Source organism: Notechis scutatus, chromosome Z, assembly GCF_049901735.1.
Source record: "Notechis scutatus isolate UNSWTSFEM ecotype Mainland chromosome Z, rNotScu1.2, whole genome shotgun sequence".
Classification (NCBI taxonomy): domain Eukaryota; kingdom Metazoa; phylum Chordata; class Lepidosauria; order Squamata; family Elapidae; genus Notechis; species Notechis scutatus.
The window spans coordinates 24,551,072-24,572,043 of NC_142025.1; the positions used below are offsets into that span (position 1 = coordinate 24,551,072).

General features: G+C 40.9%; 1 protein-coding gene across 3 annotated transcripts in view; it reads left to right on the forward strand.

Annotated features, from left to right (window-relative positions):
* The window catches only part of NEK10 (NIMA related kinase 10), a 238,999-nt gene that overhangs the window by 126,188 nt on the left and 91,839 nt on the right, over positions 1-20,972 (forward strand). For all 3 annotated transcript variants that reach the window (XM_087946352.1, XM_087946353.1, XM_087946354.1), the window contains exon 24: positions 2,365-2,494. In XM_087946352.1, coding sequence (XP_087802478.1) covers positions 2,365-2,494 — 130 coding nt within the window. The remainder of the gene's footprint in view (positions 1-2,364; positions 2,495-20,972) is intronic.

Sequence of the window (20,972 nt, forward strand, 5' to 3'; positions counted from 1 at the left end):
CAATTCTAGCTCTGTTTAGTCTCTGGATTAATATAAGATTAACCAGCTGCTGACATGGTACAGAAATGAATGAATTTATTTCATTTATTATCTAGACTGTTTGCTACAATTTTACAAAGCAGTTGTTAAATTTTTAAATGTTAAAATATTTAAATTAAATGTTAAATGTTAAATTAAAGTTCTAAGTGGAGGAAGGTATTAATTCAGCATTTTAGAACCAATGAATGAAAATTGGTTGCAACCACTCAAGCTCCCAAAAATGGAAGAGACATCTGACAATTGTCTCAGAAATGTGAAAGGCAATTATTAAATGATGGCTTAAATTTTTTGTTATTGATAGATACCAGTAAGAAACTCAAGTAATTGCAAGCCTGTTTGCTGTTTTTTGTAAAGTAGTGTAAAGTAGTTTATTGTAACTAGTGCTGCAGGTTTTGATTATGGTTATGGTTTTGACAGCTGGAGCAACGATACTACAATGCCAGGACTGCAGGGGTGACAAGAGTGATACCTGGCAGCAGCTCCAATTAGCTGTTTTTAAACTTTAATCATATAGAGATGGAAAATAAGCAAAAAAGAGATAGTAAGGAAAATTTGGTGAAAATGAGAACAATTCATAAAGACTCAATGAAAAAAAATGTGATGGTGGTGGAGACAGAGTGATAGTAAAAAAGTGAGAAAAGGAGTAAGTAAGAGAAAAACTGAATGAGAAAGAGCACAGGAGTGAGAGGATGATAAAAGCAAGGAAGGCCAAGCAAAGGAGAAAGAATGATTGATGGATTGACTGCGATAATCTAGAGTTCTGTAAAATACAGGTAGTCCTCAATTTATGACTACAATTGAGTCCAAAATTTCTGTTATTAAGTGAGATATTTGTTAAGTGAGTTTTGCCCATTTTGCAACCTTTCTTGCCATGGTTGTTAAATGAGTCCTTGCAGCTGATAAATCAATAACTGGGTTGTTAAGTTAATCTGGCTTCCCCATTGTCAGAAGGTTGCAAAGGGCAATCACATGACTTTGAGACACAGCAATGGTTATAAATATGAACTAGTTGCCAAGCATCTGAATTTTGATCACTTGGTCATGGGGATGGTGGAAAGGTTGTAACTGAAAACCAGTCATGTCACATTTTTCACTGCCGTTGTAACTTTGAACAGTCACTAAATGAACTGTTGTAAGTCAAGGACTACCTGTAGTTGGGGTCTTGGTGATATAGAAAATAACCTCTCCTGCTTTACCACAGAACAATCCACCCCTCTCAGATACAAGGTTCTGACAGATATCCCAACTCATGGGATTTCTGCCAAAATTTGCCTCTGTTAGAGTTTGTAGCAATCCAACCATCACACAAGTAAATAATTCAGCAGGATTCATTTATAGAAGAAACTTGTTTATATACAACAATATAAAACATATGCATGTATACAATACCCATGCAATTCTTGCAACGTGGTAGCAAGTACAAGGACAAAAAGCAGAAGCAATCAGAACCAGTAGAACTGAAGCACAGAAACACAGAAGCTATATAAGCACAGAAGCAATATATTACAGAGTCACTTACCCTAAGCCACACCCAGTCTCCAAGCCGTCTGGCATGGCTCACAACTGGTGCTGTTTCTTAGTCACCAAACAGTTCCCATTGGCTGACTTGTAACCAGGTCTATTCCAATTCATGAACTCTTATACACTGACAGCCTCCTTGCTAATCCATGTTAAGGATAGTAATTGGTGATTCTCCCCCACTAGCAGGAAATCCACCTTAAGATCCTATATTAAAACTGGAAGAATAGCATCAGCTTGACTGTCAGAATTATACTAGCATTCTTTTGTGCTACAAGTCAAGGAAAATCTCATTAATGTTGTTATCAGAATATAAATTAACCTTAGCAATTAAGGAAAAAGAAACATCAGAATATTATAGAAGCTGGGAATTCTGGTATGACTGGATAGAACAAAAATAGAAAATATATTAGTAAATACTGTAAAATGTAAAAGAGGTAGTAATTATATATTCGCAATAAGATGTATTGATAACAAATAAGGAACCATAGACTGTCGACAATAGAATTGCTAGTTTTTTAATCTTTTTTTTCTTTTTTTTCTGTGTGTTGTGTTTGTGTTTGTTTGACATTTTAGTTGTAATATCAATAGTTTGTTTTTTAAAAAAAGAATGAATTCTATCCCAAATAATTTGTATAGACTAGGTTGGGAAATTGAATAGCCATCTTTCTACATAAACTCTAAATTTTTTGTATTTTTATAGAGACCTTTTATAAACACTTCAAGATTTTCATGGTAATGTATATTTGGTGACCTCTCCCTTGTCCTTTTTGTATTGCATACAATATTTTATTTTCATTTATGCAGCCCTGAAGTTGTAAAGAGTGAGCCATATGGTGAGAAGGCTGATGTCTGGGCTTCAGGATGTGTTTTATATCAGATGGCAACACTCAACCCTCCATTTTATAGCGCCAACATGCTCTCCTTAGCAACTAAAGTATGCAGGTTTGCTAAATGAGATTATACCATTTACCTTTGCCTATTTGTTTCATTTAATTGTCTTTTAAATCCTATATTTATTACACCATACTAAAAATGTTCTGCAGGCAGCAATCCTGCATTTCATAAGGATTTTATAGAAGGTCTAGAGAAACAGCTTTGATTATTGTTCTGACATAAACAAACTGATATATTATATAATATATATATATATATATTTGAGGTTTTATATATATATATATCCCGTGAAAACCTCAAATACCCACGAAAACCTCAGAAAACATATATATATATATAATATTCTCCAGATGTCCTAAATACTGAATTAAAAGCTTTGATGATTTTGGGCCTAAGAGGCTTTTTTATTTTTTTATTTTAGAAATCAATCTTCTTAACTTTTCCTGTCTTCTTTATTAATGAGGCCCTTAGTGTTCTCTGAGCTTGGTGCAGTAGTCGTATTCAGCCGGTTTGCACCGGATTGGGCAAACCAGTAGCAAGGATTTGGCATGGGTCGCCGAACTAGTAGCGACTTCTGGCTGGCCACGGTCGCTGCTCACTCGCCCCTTCCAGCTGCTCGCTGCTCACTGACCTTTTCCGGCTGCTCCATGCTCGCCCCACCCACCCCGCCCTATATATGTTGCCTTCACCACGTGGCCCAGCTAATTGCCTCACCAGTTGCCTTGTTGATGCCCAGTCAGCTCAGTTCACCAAAGGTAAGCAATGCATGCTGCCCGCTGACCCTTTGCCTTGGGTCAGGGCACAGGGGCCCAGAGACGCCTCTATTCCCTGAGGCCCTGGAGCCGGTGGCTGTCTCGGCTGGGTCGGGAATGCGTGATTCCTCGGCTCCAGACTTGCCCCGGAGCCGCTGCCCGCTTGCCACCCGCACTCCCTTAAGCGCAATGCATCACCCATTTTCCCCTCCTTCAGAGGCCCTGGCCTGGCCCTTAAACTCGCTTCCTCCCCTATGACCACCTCTTTCATCATCCATGGCCATGACCTTACCTTCCTCCTGTGGCTGGTTGCCAGGGAAGGCAAGCCAGGGCTGAGAGCCACTGGCCTCCCCAGCAGACTGCATCTCACCTTCCCTTTTTGCAAGATGCCTGTAGCTGCTGTACCTCTTTTTTTCGTTGTGAGAAGCCTCCCAGCTGATGCCTCTTTGCCAGCCGGAATCAAGCCAGCTGGCTGGAAGGTTTTTGCATTGAAAACTACCGGCCTCCACTTTTTTAAAAAAATTTTTTTTATTAATTTTTAAAAACATACAAAACATACAAAAATACAAGACATAAAAACATAAAAGATCTCTTTTCTGAAAGTTGCTTAATCCCGGGTCAAAACTGTTGGTACAGACACACATTCAAATTCATATTCATTTTATATACCATTCCATATCTTATTACATTTTCATTTTTCTATATAGCTTCTCCTTTCTTTTAAATTTTCTCAATTTTATTTTATTTATCTCCTCTCAATTCAAATCATAATATTTATTATTCTTTGTCTGTTCTATTTCCAACTATCCGTTTATCTTTCTTCTTAAAAGAAAAAAAAGAAAAACCTTCTCCTGTACACTGATTGGAGTATGACGCCTATGTCTCTTTCCCCTATATTTATAATACTTGATTTAAAGTACATAACTTACGTTGGGATTCTGTCTGGTACATTCTGACATTATACAATATCATCAAAACCAATACAAATCTATTCATTAATATTAATATTTATTCATATCTTAAACATCTAGCACATTTCTTATCAATTAGGTCACATATTTCTATGGGAGCACCTATTTGCCATATTAATTCCGCCCCACATCACATATTATAAATCATTATTACATTACATGTTCCCCTCTCCTTCTTCAAACCTCTCATTTCACGAATAGTTTCACTAGTATAACATGGCCTAATCATTGGTATTAACAATCATTTATATCTTTAGACATTTTACCCATTTCAATTAATTATCATACCTTTATGGGAACACTTCTTATACTTTCCAAAATTATTTCCCCCCCCATATCACCAATCTTAAATCATTTCATTAAAGTACTCCCCTCTCTTAACAAAAATTTCACTGAATTATACTAAATATTTTATCACATTTTAAATTGCATATTATTTCCAGTCTTCTATAATTATTTCTAAATACAAATATAAAAATGCAATCTTATGTACCCTTCTAGAATCCCTTTTCCAATAAAATCTATCCATTATCTCTAAAAAACTTTTGTTTTTTTGCATTTTGCTCCCCACCATTAAAGCTTCTCATCCCTTCCTTTCTCCCTTGCTTCTTCTTCTCCTTATCCTCTTTACCCCCTTGTCTCTCCACCTCCCTTTTATCCTGTTTTCCCCCCTTTCTGTTGTTTCCTAACACGATATCCCCTTTTCACCTTATTCTTCTCTTTTTGGATTGTTTTCCCAGGTCTTAAAAGTCTTCTTCTCCTTTTTCTCCTCCTTCTTTTCTTCCCCAACCAGTCACTTGTTCTTCAAAAATGGCTTCTTCTTTATCCTGCTCATACGATTTTACATAAGCACAGACCGCCATTTCTATAAACTGAAAAAGAGTGCCAAAGACATCTTTCCCTTCTTGCTTTTCTCTTTCATATTTTTGGTGTATAAGTTCTAGTTCATCCACAACTGATGCCATTGTACAGAGAAATTTTTTTTACAAAACAACCACCCGAGTGCTTTTAGTCTGAGATAATTCTCATAAAATCCAAAATCATCAAACAGTCCAATCAGCTGATTCTTTTTAATACTTTCTCTTTTTCCACTTTCTCTTTTTGGGATAAAGTTTGATCACAAAGTTCTCTTTAAAATATATCTTTAGGAAGTCTTATTGCTGTTTAATAACTCTTTAAAATTAGCTCTTTAAAGTTTTAGGCAGTCTTCTCCTTATTTTCAGGTTGCTCCAATTTTTTTTTTTCCTCTCCCTTCCCACTCACAGCCAAAAAAAAATTCTTCTTTTTCTTTTCCCCTTTGAATATTCAGAAATCCTTGCTCCTTCAATATTCATTTACCTCCAGAACAGATTCCGGATTTCTCTTATGGTTCCACTGCTGTCACGTTAGGGAGGAGAGTGAAAGGCAAAAAAAAAAAAACTTTCTCTTTTGAAATGTTCGCCGCTTGTATCTCTTTCTAGAAACAAAGTATCCTTAGCAGCCTTCGAGGTTACAGGGCACTCTCTCTTAACTTTATCCCAGTCAGAAGCAACTTCCACAGCTCTTCCCTCTTCCTCCAGCACAAATCTTACCCGGCTGCAGGCTTCTTTGAGGCGGCCATTACTGACCGCCGCTCCACCACCTCAGGAAAAAGGGGTTATTCCGGCTGGAAAGGGGGTCTGCGTTACCCCAAACCTCTGTCCGGATCCCCTCTCTCTTCGGCTGCCTCTACAAAGCAGCCATAGCCCCAGACCTATTTAGATCGGGGCACCTTGGCGGCGAGCGCGGCAGGGATCGCAGAGCCAGCCTCCACTTTTTGAATGCACCAAAAAGAGCTTCAGTCCCACAGCCATCGCCGCCTTATTCTTTGCACTAGCCATGCACGTGCACCCCATTGCCTGCTACACCGGCGGGACTTGCCTGGGCAAATACCTCCACTCTGGTGCAGAAGGCAATGGGTGCACCCCGGTGCGAAGAACAGGGCAGCAAGTCCCAGCTACTGCTGCTTTGCCAACTGGAACTGAGCCGGTAGCCCACATGCCATCTCCTAGCAGAAAGTCTTGGGATCTCACATGTACACACGTGAGGGGACTTTCTGCAAGGAGAAGGCGTGTGGGCGAGTCCCTCTGGTGCCCCTCAAGCTCTGTGTATGCCCAAGAAGGAGGAGAAGACATGGGTGAACTTTTCTGCCTCCCTTCCCTTTGCTCCGCTGCTGCTAGGAAGGCAGCCACCCCAGCCTGCCCCTTTAAGGTACTTCGATGTGGAGGGAGGGACCAAAAAGGGACAGGTAGGGCACAGGAGCTTCCTTCTGACTCCCAGCCGAGTCTCACCGTGTCCCTGTCCCCCCCGCCAAGAAGCCTCCAGCTGCCATCTCTTTGCTGGCAGGAGAATCCTCCAGCCGCTGTTCCCAGCTTGGTTCCGGCCAGCAAAGAAGTGACAAAAAGACACGGCAGTTGTAGGCTTTTTGCAGCAAAAATTACCGACCTCCAGCTTTGCTCCACTTCTCCAAAGCATCGTCACGGCTGTGTTCTAGGTGCCGGCCACGCAGGTCCACCCCATTGACTGCTGCACTGCTCTGCTTGAACTTGCTTGGGATAGTCCCTCCAATGCACTGAGCTCAATGCAATGGACCTGCGTGGCTGGCACCTAGAACGCGGCTGTGGCAGCGCTTTGCAGAAACAGATAGGTAATTTTCACTGCAAAAAGCCTACAGCCGCCACATCTTTTTTTTTTTAAACAAATTTTATTAATTTTAAAGACAAACAAATCATCATTAACCATTACATACTTGAACCTTTTTCCATTATAAATTTTACAAGTCAAATAAAACCTTATTTTATACAATATAATTCTATTTTAAACCATTTCCATATGAGCATACAAATACGTCTTATCCAGTTTCTCTTTACTTCTCTTTACTCTTATTCAATTTCACTATTATTATTTCATCTATTTCTTTCTGACTTGGTTACCATTATTCTCATTCTATATTTCTGCAAGGTTTTATTAATTCTCCCAAAAACATAAACACACAACACACAAACATATAAAAAATCTTTTAGGAAAATAACTTGGCCCCAGGTACCTCTCTCTACATGGACTTCAATTATATTCATGCTCATCTTACATGTCATTACCTATTTTATTTACCATTCTATGTCTTCTATATTAGCTTCTCCACACATTTCACTCTTCTTAATTCTATCTTATTTAATCCATCTTAATTTGAGTCATTATATTTGTATCTTTTGTCCATTCTTTATTATCCCTTTGTCTCATTCCTTATAATAATAAAAAAGAGTTTCTCCTGAAATCACTAATCAGAGTATGATGCCTTTCTATCTTCCCCCTAAATTAATTAGATTAACATTTAAAATAACACCTAATACCCAATCTGATTCTGCTTGGTACATTCTGTCTACTAATTTTTTTTTAATAAAAGAAAAATAATAAATCCAAAATGATTAAATACATAGTTAAATAATAGATCTAAATATTGAATCTTATAACATTCCCATTGCCTTTTCCAAAGACAAATGCTACAATAATTATTTTACAATAACATCAATACCATAGTCATATTAAACTCTTTAATTAAAACTCAATATTCTAAACATTCCCTTTAATATTTTATTAAATTTTAAAATCAATCATTACTAAACATTTCAACATTTTAATCTCTTATTAACTCTTAAACCATTCTAATTTTCTATTTCTAATACAAATGCTACAATACCATCTTATGTACCTTGCAAAATCTTTTTTAAAGAAATTATACTTTACCCTTTGTCCCTAAAAAAAGATTCCTCTTTTCCCATCTGATTTCAAAACTTTGTGGCTTTTCTCCACCTTTTCCCTTTCTTTCTTCTCCCACCAGACCTTTCTACCCCCCCTTCTCCTAGCCTCTGCCTTACTGGCTTCCCTTCTCTGTTGTGTTCCTTTTTTCTTTTGTTTACTATCATTATATTGATTTTGCACCTTATTTTTCTCTTTCTTGAATGTTTTTTTAAATCTTAAGTCCTTCATTTTCCTTCCTTTCTTTCTTCCTTCTTTCTTAGTTAAATTTTGAAATTCATTAAAGATGGCTTCTTCTTCTTCTTCTTCTTCTTCTTCTTCTTCTTCTTCTTCTTCTTCTTCTTCTTCTTCTTCTTCTTCTTCTTCTTCTTCTTCTTCTTCTTCTTCTTCTTCTTCTTCTTCTTCTTCTTCTTCTTCTTCTTCTTCTTCTTCTTCTTCTTCCTCCATCTGTTGTAGTGTTTGTTGATAGGTAGCAAGCGCCATTTCTAAAAAAAGGAAGGCTTCTTTCACACCATCTTTGCCATCTTTTTTTGTTTGCTCATATTCTTTTCTCAGTTCCTCAACAGAAAAAGCCATTATAAATCTTTTCTTTTCTTTTTTTTCCCCCTCTTTCTTCTTGCAACAACCAAGATATTTCAAAAAATAGAACAATCCCAAAGTCATCAATCAATCCAAGCCAAGACAAAGTTCTCACTTTCTCTTCCTGGGGTAGTATCAATCAAAAAAAGAAAGTCCAAATCTGTATCTTAAAGCCTTATTGCAATACATTTCAGTCTTCAGATCCTTAAGGCATCTCCTCCAACAAAATCTTAACGTATAAATATATTTTTTGTCCTCTCCCTTCCCACTTATCACATAAAGCCAGTTTTTACCTGAAAAAGACAGGTTTCTCAGTATCCACTTGTTGATTCCGTAGGGAAGGAGAGTAAACTTTCCTTTCAGCACCTCAAAATTGCCGCTTGTTTTCTCTTCTGGAAAGTATCATTCAAAAAGCCATAATTTCCAGGAATTATGTTAAATATGTCTTAGAGTCCTGGGTCAACCAAGAAAAACTTTAACTTTCAAAGGCTTTCTGCAAAAAGCCGACAGCCGCCACATCTTTTTTGGTGCAGCTGGGAGTGAGGGGGGCAAGGCTGCAGTACACGCTGCGTTTGAATTTCCCAGCCCTTAATTTTCCCCAAAAGCAGGAGGGGAGGAAGTCCCGCCCGCGGCCCCTTTGTTGGACCTGGAAGCTTTGCCTGCCAGCTTTTTTGGGCAACGCAAGACTGGAGAGTGGCCAGGAGGAACCCTTGTTGATGCTGGTGGGTGCTTGGAAGCGTGTGTATGTGTGTGTTTGTTTGTTTGGAAGCCTGTTTGTGTTTCAGGTGGGTTTCCCCTCCTAGCTTTAGAACAAGAGAGGGAAGGAGGAAGGGAAGGGATAGAAAGAGAGGAAAAGAGAGAGAAGGAGGGAAAGAGAGAGAAAGAGAGAGAGGAAGAGAGAAAGGGGGAAGAGAGAGGGAAAGAGAGAGAAGGAAAGAGAGAAAGATAGGGAGGAGAGGAGAGAGGAGAAAGAAAAGAAAGAGAAAAGGAAAAGAAACAAAGAGAGAAAGGAAGAAAAGGGATAGACAAAGATGGGATGGAAGGAAGGGAAAGAAAGAAAGAGGAAGGGAAGGAGGGAGGAGAAAGTGAATGAGATATATGGATAAATGGATGTATAGATAGATACATGGAAGGAGGCAACAGAATAATCAGAGAAGCCATAGAGATAGAAAAACGCCCACACAGCATGAATAAATGAGATGACACTTTCCACCTACCAGCCATTTGGAAACCCGCCCTCATGGGCAGACGAGTACCTAACATGAAGAATGACACCAGACCCACACCCATGAGGGCCACACAAGATGCTACCACCACACCTCCACGTAAAAAGCAGACTCACACCCACACAGAAGATGAGACACGACCACGGACCAGAAGCCGCACCGCAGCTGCATCACTACCCGCTTCAAACCCTTCCGACCCATACATGAAGCGAACTAACGCCCACCATGAAGATGCAGCACAACCACGAGCGAAGCCAAACAGCAGGATCACAGCTCACCAGCTCAAATCCCCAGCAACTAAGACTAACCTGAGCACAACCAAGCCCCCACCTAAACAGAATACACCCCCAGGCAATCAGAACACAGCCAACCCCCAACCAATCAGAACACAGCCAAACCCCAACCAATGAGAACACCCCCACCCAATCAGAACACAGCCAAACCCCCACCCAATCAAGTCACACCCCCACTAGCAGTTAAAAGGAAGAAGCAGCTGCAAGCTCACATCACTCTGAGAAGCACAGAGCTGAAGACAGAAGCCTGAAGATGATGAATGAGACTTCATCGAAACGTTGCCTAGATACTTCCAATCTTACGCGGGAGAAAACCCGAATAACCAAAGATCCATATATATATATATATATATATATATATATATATATATATATATATATATATATATATATATATATATATATATATATATATATATATATATTTTCTGAGGTTCTCGGGTATTTGTATGTGGATCTTTGGTTATTCGGGTTTTCTCCCGCGTAAGATTGGAAGTATCTAGGCAACGTTTCGATGAAGTCTCATTCATCATCTTCAGGCTTCTGTCTTCAGCTCTGTGCTTCTCAGAGTGATGTGAGCTTGCAGCTGCTTCTTCCTTTTAACTGCTAGTGGGGGTGTGACTTGATTGGTTGGGGGCTTGGCTGTGTTCTGATTGGGTGGGGTGTGTTCTCATTGGTTGGGGTTTGGCTGTGTTCTGATTGGTAGGGGGTTGGCCATGTTCTGATTGGCTGGAGGTGTGTTCTGTTCAGGTGGGGGCTTGGTTGTGCTCAGGTTGGTCTTAGTTACTGGGGATTTGAGCTGGTGAGCTGTGATCTTGCTGTTTGGCTTCGAGTTCGTGGTCGTGCTGCATCTTCATGGTGGGGGTCAGTTCGCTTTATGTATGGCTCAGAGGGGTTTGAAGTGGGTAGTGATGCAGCTGCAGTGCGCCTTCTGGTCTGTGGTCGTGTCTCATCTTCTGTGTGGATGTGAGTCTGCTTTTTACGTGGAAGTGTGGTGGTGGCATCTTGTGTGGCCCTCGTGGGTGTGGGTCTGGTGTCATTCATCATGTTAGGCACTCGTCTGTTCATAAGGGCGGGTTTCCAAATGGCTGGTAAGCGGAGCTGTCATCTCTTTTATTCATGCTGTGTGGGCGTTTTTCTATCTCTATGGCTTCTCTGATTATTCTGTTGTTGAAGTGTTCTGTTTTGGCGATAGTTCTGGTATTTTTAAAGTCAATCTCATGTCCTGTGGCTTTGAGGTGTTGGACCAGGGAAGAGGTCGGTTCTTCTTTTTTGATTGAGTTCTTATGTTCTTCAACGCGTGCACTTATTCTTCTGTTAGTTTGTCCAATGTATGTGGTGGGGCAGGCGGTGCAAGGGATTTCGTATACTCCTTGGTTTTCTAACTCGATTTTGTCTTTAGGGTTTCTTAGGATGGTGGATATTTTTCTGTTTGTGCAGAATGCTGTTTTAATGTTGTGTTTTTGGAGGATCTTGCTGATTTTGTCTGTAGTGCCTTTTATATATGGGAGGAGGGCTTTGCCGTTCTCTTGTTCTTTGTCTTGGATTTTGGTTGGGGTTTCTTTTTGGATTAGGTGGGTAATCTTCTTTCTTTGGAATCCATTGGCTGTTAGTACGTTGGTGAGAGTGTTTAGTTCGGTTTTTAGATGTTGTTCATCAGCTAAGCATTTTGTTCTGGAGATGAGTATCTCAGCTACGGAATTGATCTGTGCTGGGTGGTGGTGTGAGAGTGCATGTAGATAGCGGTTTGTATGTGTTTTCTTCTGGTAGATGGTGTGTCCTAGGGAGCCATTGGGTTTTTTGTATACCAAGACATCTAGGAAAGGAAGTTGATGGTTAGCTTCTGTTTCCATGGTGAATTGTATTTTGGGGTGTAGGCTGTTGAGGTGTGTGAGGAAGTTGTTCAGTTTTTCTTTCCCGTGTGGCCAGATTATGAAGGTGTCATCTACGTATCTGAGCCAGAGTTTGGGTTTGTGATCATATTTTTCTAGAGCTTGTGTTTCAAAGTGTTCCATGTAGAGGTTTGCGATGACAGGTGAGAGGGGTGATCCCATGGGTGCTCCTTCTATTTGTTTGTATTTTTGTCCGTTGTAGGTGAAGTATGTATTGGATAGACAGTGGTTGGTCAGATCTAGGATGTGCTGGGGGGTTGTATTTGTTTTGGATGGCTGTCAAGGCTTCTTTTATTGGCACTTGGGTGAAGAGGGATATGACATCGAAGCTCACTAGTAGGTCGCTGGGTTGTAAGTTTTGTTTCTTTATGATCTCGATGAACTGGAATGAGTTTCTTACGTGTGAGTTGATGGATTCTGCATAGGGCTGTAGTTGTTTGGTGAGAAATTTAGCTAGGTTTTGTAGAGGTGAGCCTATGGAGCTGACTATTGGTCTAAGTGGGGTTCCTTCTTTGTATATCTTGGGGAGACCATAAAGCTTAGAGCATCTGGATGATTTCTCTCTGGGTATGATTCTTTGCTGGATTTCTTCACTGATGGGGGAGGCTTTTATTTTGGATCTGGTATTTTTTTTCTAGGTAGGTGGTGGGGTCTGTCTTTAGGGGTTTGTATGTGGGGTCTTGGAGTAGGTTGGTTAACTTGGTTTGGTAGTCAGATGTGTTCATAACCACTGTTGCGTTGCCCTTGTCTGCTGGTAGGATTATTATGCTGGTGTCTTCTTTCAGGTTACGTAGTGCAGTTTGTTCTTCTTTGGATAAGTTGCTTTTGGGTGGTTTGCTAGTGCAGAGGATGTTGGTGATTTCGAGTCTGATTCTATTAGCATCATCAGGGTTGGTTTTGGTCAGGCTGGTTTCAACTCCGCATATGATGGTTTCTGTGGGGATATGTTTGGGAGGCGACAGCAAAGTTGAATCCTTTTGAAAGGACCTTGGTTTCGGCTTCGGTGAGGATCTTGTCTGAGATGTTGTGCACTGTTTGTTTCATGTGTGGCTGTGAGGGGGGGAGGAGTTGGTTTCTGGCGTTGTTGTAGTTTTCTGAGTTTGTTGGTGTGTGTGTCTGTCTTGAGGGTGGTCTGTGTTTGGCTCTCCAGACAGCGAGTTGTTTGGATTTGTCCCAAAGTAAGGGGTGAATCTTGTTGCTGAGTCTGAGGTGAAGTGTGAGGAGATCTTTGTTGATTTGGTCTAGGAGAAATCTTTTTGTGTGAAGTTCATTTCTAATTAGGGCCAATTCTGTTCTTTTTAGGATGCGTTTGGTGGCTGCTGTGTTGGTGTGGAATTTCAATTGGAAGCTTGTGGGAATTAAATTTTGATCTCGGCAGTTGCATAGGAATGCGAGGTCACATAAAATGGAAGCTCTTTGGACTTCAAGTTTTTCATAAGTCCTGGTCAGATGGTGGGTTTCCTCCCGTAGAGGTGCAATATTTGTTTTCTGAGGTTCTCGCGGGTATTTGTATGTGGATCTTTGGTTATTCGGGTTTTCTCCCGCGTAAGATTGGAAGTATCTAGGCAACGTTTCGATGAAGTCTCATTCATCATCTTCAGGCTTCTGTCTTCAGCTCTGTGCTTCTCAGAGTGATCCAATCAAGTCACACCCCCACTAGCAGTTAAAAGGAAGAAGCAGCTGCAAGCTCACATCACTCTGAGAAGCACAGAGCTGAAGACAGAAGCCTGACGATGATGAATGAGACTTCATCGAAACGTTGCCTAGATACTTCCAATCTTACGCGGGAGAAAACCCGAATAACCAAAGATCTATCTATATATCTATATCTATATATCTATCTATATCTATATCTATATCTATATCTATATCTATATCTATATCTATATCTATCTATCTATCTATCTATCTATCTATCTATCTATATCTATATCTATATCTATATCTATATCTCTATCTATCTATCTATCTATCTATCTATCTATCTATCTATCTATCTATCTATCTATATATATATATATATATATATATAGCCTTCAGCTTTGTTCGGGTATTTTCCCACGTCATAGTAGTGGTGCTTTTAAAGTTGTAGCAACGTTTCGGCAGAATCTCATCTGCCATCATCAGGCTTCTGTATTGTGTTCGTCTGTGAGTCAGACTTTTACAGTGGTTTCAGTTTTAAATTTGGGGCTAGCCTATTGCTGTGCCAGAATGGTTTTTTCTTCATCCTGATTGGTTGGGAGTCTTGGTCTGTGTTTATTGGTCTTGGAGTTTGATGTGTTCTGCTTGATTGGTGTTTCTAATATCTTCTGTCTGTTTTGTGGCTCTTTTTGTGTCTTGATTGGCTGGCAACATTGTGTTCCTTTATTGGAGGCCTTTAGTGCAGCTTGGCTCCGAGTAAATGGACAGCTATCATTTGTTAAGAAGCTAGGTTTCATCTGAGTGCCTGGTTGGGGTGTGTTTGAGCTGGAGGTATCAGGGGGGATCTGTTTGTGCCCAGGTGTTTGCCTGGCTAGTGGTGTGGAGATTTCTTTGTTTGTGAGTGCAGGCTTCCTATATATATAGCGCTTTTTGCCTTTCCCTTCCCAAGGCGGCGGGACTGGAGCCGCTCCGGCGGCAGCGACTCCCAACAGCCCCAGCCGGGAAGGGAAAGGCAAAAAGCGCTTTGCCTTTCCCTTCCCGAGGCGGCGGGACTGAGGCCGCTCTGGCGGCAGCTACTCCCAACAGCCCCAGCCGGGAAGGGAAAGGCAAAAGCGCTTTGCCTTTCCCTTCCCGAGGCGGCGGGACTGGGGCTGCTCCGGCGGCAGCAACTCCACACCATTTTTTTTTCAGAGGGAATCTGACTCGAGTATAAGCCGAGGGGATTTTTCAGCACAAAAAATGGGCTGAAAAACTCGGCTTATACTCGAGTATATACGGTATGTCATAATCAGGGGCTCTTTAGCATAGTAAGAAGCAGATTGTGGTATTTGAGGACAGTTCACAGACAATGGTCTCTGGAAGAGCAAGTTCCTGTGTAATTTGAATCTTTTTTAGATTTAGGGATTTTTTGTAGAAGATAGCAACTCCACCTCCTCTACGGAATTCGCGATCTGACCAATAAATGTGATATTCTCTGACTGTGGTAATGGAGTCTGGAAAAGTTGCATTTAACCACGCCTCACAGACAAATATAATGTTGAATGTGGTCGTGCCTAATAAGATAAGGAATTCATGCATTTTGTTTGCGAGGATTCTTGTGTTGAGTAGTTTGCATTTTAGATATATAGTAGTGGGTCTGGAGGAAGTAAGGGGCATGCATGCCTAATGTTCGATGTTGGGATAATGGTTATTGGGATATAAGTTGAAGGTCTTGCTTTTGATACATTCTGTGCGGTAGTCAATGTATAGGTTAGTATTTCCTTGTTCATGGAGTCTTTTGAACTCAGAGCATAGTTCATGGGATCATACACATTGCTGTAAGGTTAGGTCTGGCGAGAACGGAGGTTCTTATGGTTAGTGTTGCTCTTGGCAAGTAAGTTTATAGTGTAAATGAATTTTCATTTGCTTGATTCATTTTTGCAAATGACCCTGCAGAAGTGTGGGGCCACCGAGCCGTCACTGTTTTTGAACTCTGGGCTGATGCGGGAAATGTCAAGCATTTCATCAGGGGAGATGGTTGATGCTTGTTAGTCACTGATGATGTTGAGGACATTTGTGATGTCATCATTGTCATTGTTGTCTTCTAGACCAAGTCAAATGACGTTTGGACGCTTCCGTTTGCACTTGACAACTTCTTTGATGAGGATTGGGATATCATTTGTGTTTTTTTGTGGATTGGGTTGCGGTTGTTGGGTAGAGATGTGGTTTGTACCTATTGGATGTTCGGGTTTTTTTTATGTTTTTTTCAAGGTTAGTTAATTTTGCTTTTATAATGTCCAGGGATGCTACTATGGTTTCAAGGGATGTTATTCGTGTTTCTATGGTATCAACTCTTTCAGTTTGGGTTTGCATGGTGGGCAGAAATATGGAAATGTATGATTGGATGTTTCTAGGAATTGAGTCATTTGCTTGGGTAATCCCAAGCAGCCATGGTGAGCGTAGTTGTCACATAGGGAACATTTGGTGGAATTTTATCCTTTAGAGTTTCTTTACATATAAGGCACGTGCAGGAGTCTTGTGGTTCTTTGGTGGGGATTTCTTTCTCTTTGGGTTGTGGTTTGGCATTGGGTTTTTTTATTGGCATGATAGGTTTGTTGAGATGGTATGTTGATTAAATTGCTTAATCAAACAAGATATTTGGGTAATCAATATAGCCAATATCACGCCAATTAATCAAATACACTAATCACGTTAGTCAAATAATTTAACTAAGCAACAATCAGTTTAATCAATTAAATACACTAATCACTAATCACAATCAGCCTAATCAATTAATTACACTAATACTAATCACACTGGTCAATTAAATTCACTAAATCACTAATTTTACTAATCAGTTAAATTACACAAATCGCTGATCTTTTACACTGATCAGTAATCATACTATTTGCACTAAACACTCTAATCACACCTAATCAATCAAACAATAACTCAATTAATTGATAAATTAATTATTTTATAGAAATTGTTTTAGAGACATCATTATCTAATCATTGATATAGGTCATGAGGTAGAAAAGTTATAAGTTTTGAGGTAATGACGTAATCAGTGTTTAAGTATTGAAGTAATGAAGTAGTATTGAGGGTCAGCAAGTAAAGGGTTATTGCTTTGCAGGCTGCTGCTATCCGATCCACTGGGATCTGAGAATTGAAGTCCACAAGTCTTAAAGCTGTCAAGTTTGAAGAGCCCTGTTCTAGTCCAACCCCCTGCTCCAGCAGGAGATCCTTCCAGAATCATAGAATAGCAGAGTTAGAAGGAACCTTGGAGGCCATCTAGTCCAACCCCCTGCTTCAGCAGGAGACCTTATAATCATGTTGGCAAACCTATGCCACGTGTGCCAGAAGTGGTAGAGTCGCCCGGAAGAGCCCCACTGCACATGTGCATGCATGCCACCGCCCGACAGCTGTCAGGTATCTGGCGTGCATGTGCAGGGGGCTGAGGGGTGGTGTGTAGGAGATGTGAGTGCATGCGTAGGGACGCGCTGCGCACGAGGGGATCGCACGCATGCACAGACGTGCTGCACACGAGGGGGAAATCACACGCACATGCGCAAATTCATGGCACACAAGGGGGAATTGCACGCATATGCTCAAAGACATCACATGCGCAGGGGACATGGGGAGCACCAGCACTCATTGCCTTCTGGCTGGCATGCGAGCGTGCGTGAGGAGGGAAATTGTGCACACATGCGCAGACGTGCGGGGTGCAAGGGGGAATCACATGTGCATGTGCAGAGATGTGCGGCGTGCAAGGGAGAAATTGCATGTGCATGCACAGATGCATGGCGCGTGAGAGGGGAATTGCGCACGCATGCACAGGGGGCGTGGGGGCCCCCAGCACTCATTGCCTTCTGGGTACTGGCATGCAAGTGCGTGCAAGCGAGTGCATGCACAATTATCGGCACAGGAGCCGAAAAAGGTATATAAGGCACCACTGCCTTATATCATCTGGAATCTGGATTATTTTGGTGCCTCTAACAGAGAGGAAAATTGGCAGAGGAGTTTACTAGAACAAGGCTGCCATGCAGAGGAAGGCAGAGATAGTCCTTCACTTATGACAACAATTGAGCCCAAAATTTTGGTTGCTAAGCAAGAGTGTTCTTAAGTGAATTTCACCACATGTTACTCAACCCATGACGACTCCTGGGTGTAACGGTCATGTGCATGCTAGGGAAGTAAATCTGAAGGTGTGTGCAATGTTCTAATGTACAGAAGTTATATTTAAATGTGTGGCAGAAAGTGGACTATGGGTGTGTTTTTCCAAACACAGTGAGGTTGAAGGTGTATAGTTTTAGAAGAGTTGTGTGTGTGTGTACATACACATACAGTATATATAGTAGATAATGTAGCTTTGTGTGTCTATACATATACTATACTATGTAATATGTATGTACCCATATGGCATATATACATAGGATTAAATAGTGTATTTTGGATGTTCAGTAGTAATAAATAAATAGAGGGAAATAGTATCTCTTTGAGATGAGGAGCGGCCAGGCAAGGCACCCCTTGACATGAGTGAGGTCAAGTTGGCCACTCCCACCCAATCACACGCCCACACAGCATGCCCACCTAGTCACATGACTACTAAGCCACATCCACCCAGTCACATGACCACCAAGCCTCGCTCACCAAATAAGCCATGCCCACAGAACTGGCAGTAAAAAAAATTGAATCCCACTACTGGCTTGGTGTTGTCTTGGAGACATCTTATTACTAAACTAAGCAACATCATCAGCCTAATTTGGTAATGAAACTTCTGCAAGAAAACTGCCAAGCTCAGGGAGCACCAAGGGCCCCACAGTTCATCCTGAGCTATAAATATTCTCTTTTATGGATACTTCCTTACTTTTAGGTACGCATTGTGGTTCACATGATATTATTTTTATCACTTTCTGTTACGCAGATATTACTCAATATCAATTAAAATAGGACTGGCAACTTATAAGCTTCAGGCAATGCCCAGACACATTTTCGTAGATCTTGACTCTTGGAGCTTTCCAGATTTCACATTTCAACAGCAAAATGTGACATTAACATGCTTTGGAAATAAATAAGTTAAGGTTCTGCAGGGCATAATTAACCTATTTGCGTTCAGTCCCCTATGTTCCAAATGTAGTTTTTCAAGAGGCAACTGGAGTTATTTGTTTTTCTTCGAAGACATTTAACTTCTCATCCAAGAAGCTTCTTCAGCTCTTATTGGATGCTGGAGAATGGAAGGATTTATATTTCTTTCAGTCAGCTGGTCATTTGCATTTTTTAAGAGAGATATTAAAGCCACTTGGAGGTTTGTCTGTGTCCTCAGGGTCACCTGAGTAGTTCAAATGGGTGTGGAACCTTCTTAGAACTGCTGAAAGGACTGTGTTGTGGAGTTGTTTTCTGCAGGATGTTCTCCAGAATGGTTTCGACAGGATCCATGCATGGGACATATTCAGCTCTGTTCGGCTATAGACTGAATAGAAAAACTGAAGACACACCCCTTACAACAGTCCTTAAGGAACTAATAGCACCTTAGGCTTTTCAAAAGCCTCAATGCTTATTGCAATCACAAGCCTCTATTCCATCGGCTTTTTCAAGCAAATAGATTTCAACAGTCTGGAGTTTGCAGAGATCGCTCCCAAAAACCAGGAATAGGGTTTTGAGGGCATTGAAGAGGCACCTTTTGCCAGCTGAGCAGCCTGCCCGTATAAGGGAGCGCTAAGCAGTCCGAGCACAGAAGGCACCTTTATTTGACTTTAACGCTGAGTGGTTTGTTCGCTACAAACAGCTGACAGAGAGACCACTCAGACCGAAATTGGAAGGCTCCCGGAACAAAAAGCCTGTCAGACAGCCTGCCCAAATAAGGGAGTGCAGTCTAAGCAGAGTTGCTGTGTTAGCCACAAAGAGGTTCCAGCATAGGTAAAATCAACTCGGTGACGGTTTAAATTGGTGGGAGCACCATTTTGTAGAAGCAGCCATTTTCTAGCCAGCTCTAGTGTGCCTCATGACACGATCTATACCTCTCATAGACAGTTAACCTTGAAAGATTCTGGTTATTGGACTATTTAATTGTCTTCAAATTGGCGGAATTCTGTCCTGAGGGGCAAAGCCTCAGAAAAAAAAACAAGAGGTATTTTTCCTCAGTTTTTCTACCCTTGTGTGCTGTGTGCCTCACAACTAGAGCTATACTGCTTATAGACAGTTAACCTTAAAAGATTCTGGTTATTGAGCTATTTAATTATCTTGAAATTGGTGAAACTCTGTCCTGAGGGTCAAAGTCTTAGAAAAAAGATTTTCTTAAAGAATTTAATAAGACACATTACAATTCTTGTTTCTATTTTTATTTGATATAGTCAGAGTAATGTTACAGTCAGTTATAGACATTATAGAGGAATCTTCCAACACAATGTCTTCACATCTGATTGCTTCCAATCAACAAAAAGGTAGGGGTAAAAGAACCTGTAAGACCAGAGGATCAGTTCAGGAGGCAGCTGACAAAATCAGGGCCAAGACCAGAGCTACTAGGAAAACCAAAGCTGATGGTCAGGCCGAGCATAGACTACATAATGCGTTGGTTAAGTAAGTAGAGGATAATTCAAAAGAACAAATGAAATCCCTGCAATTAAGTACTCCTAAGGGGCATCACACAAGTCAATCTATTCTATCCCAAGTGGGATCACACATGGAAAATTTGGGCCAAGTAGTTTTCTAACACGCAGGATTCTGAACTTCCAGGGTGTTCTTACTTGAGTAATCCAAGACCAATGGCTCCTCCTTTAACTAGATAAGGGCAAATGCAACACACTGAAACAGGAGGGCAGTTAATGCCTGTGGTGGTTCAGCAGTATTTTAATGTAACTTATTGGTCAGGGAATGATAGGAGAACTTCAGACTAACAGTCCAAATCAGGCGGACTCTAGAGTAGGTCCCTCCCACCGTAGGAGGCATTCCCACTCCCTTAGACAAACACTTATGACCAAAACATAGTCTCCTGATACTTCAGAGGATAAACAATCTGAGTATTCAGTAGAGGAAAGGGAAATAGAATCTCTTTCTGTAGAGGAGACAGAAACAGAGATATCTGATACCAAAGGCCTGTTTAAACCACATTTATTTAAAGCATTATTAGCCAAGGCCAAGAGCGCAACTGACCTAGAATTGAACAAAGATACACCTTGTATTACTCACAAACAGCGGGAAATGAAGCTCTTTTCATGGACCCAAAAGTGGAAGCGGAGGTTTTCCCTTCCTACAAAATATTATTTAATATGGTGCAGAGACAGCTAGGATTTTGAGACTTGGAGAGTTTTTGGAGAGTTTTCTGTAATTGGTTCAAGGATAAGGGTTCAGATCCTGGAGAGGCTCCAATCTCCCTGGTTTTAGATTTTTTACAACAAGGATTGGACAAGGGT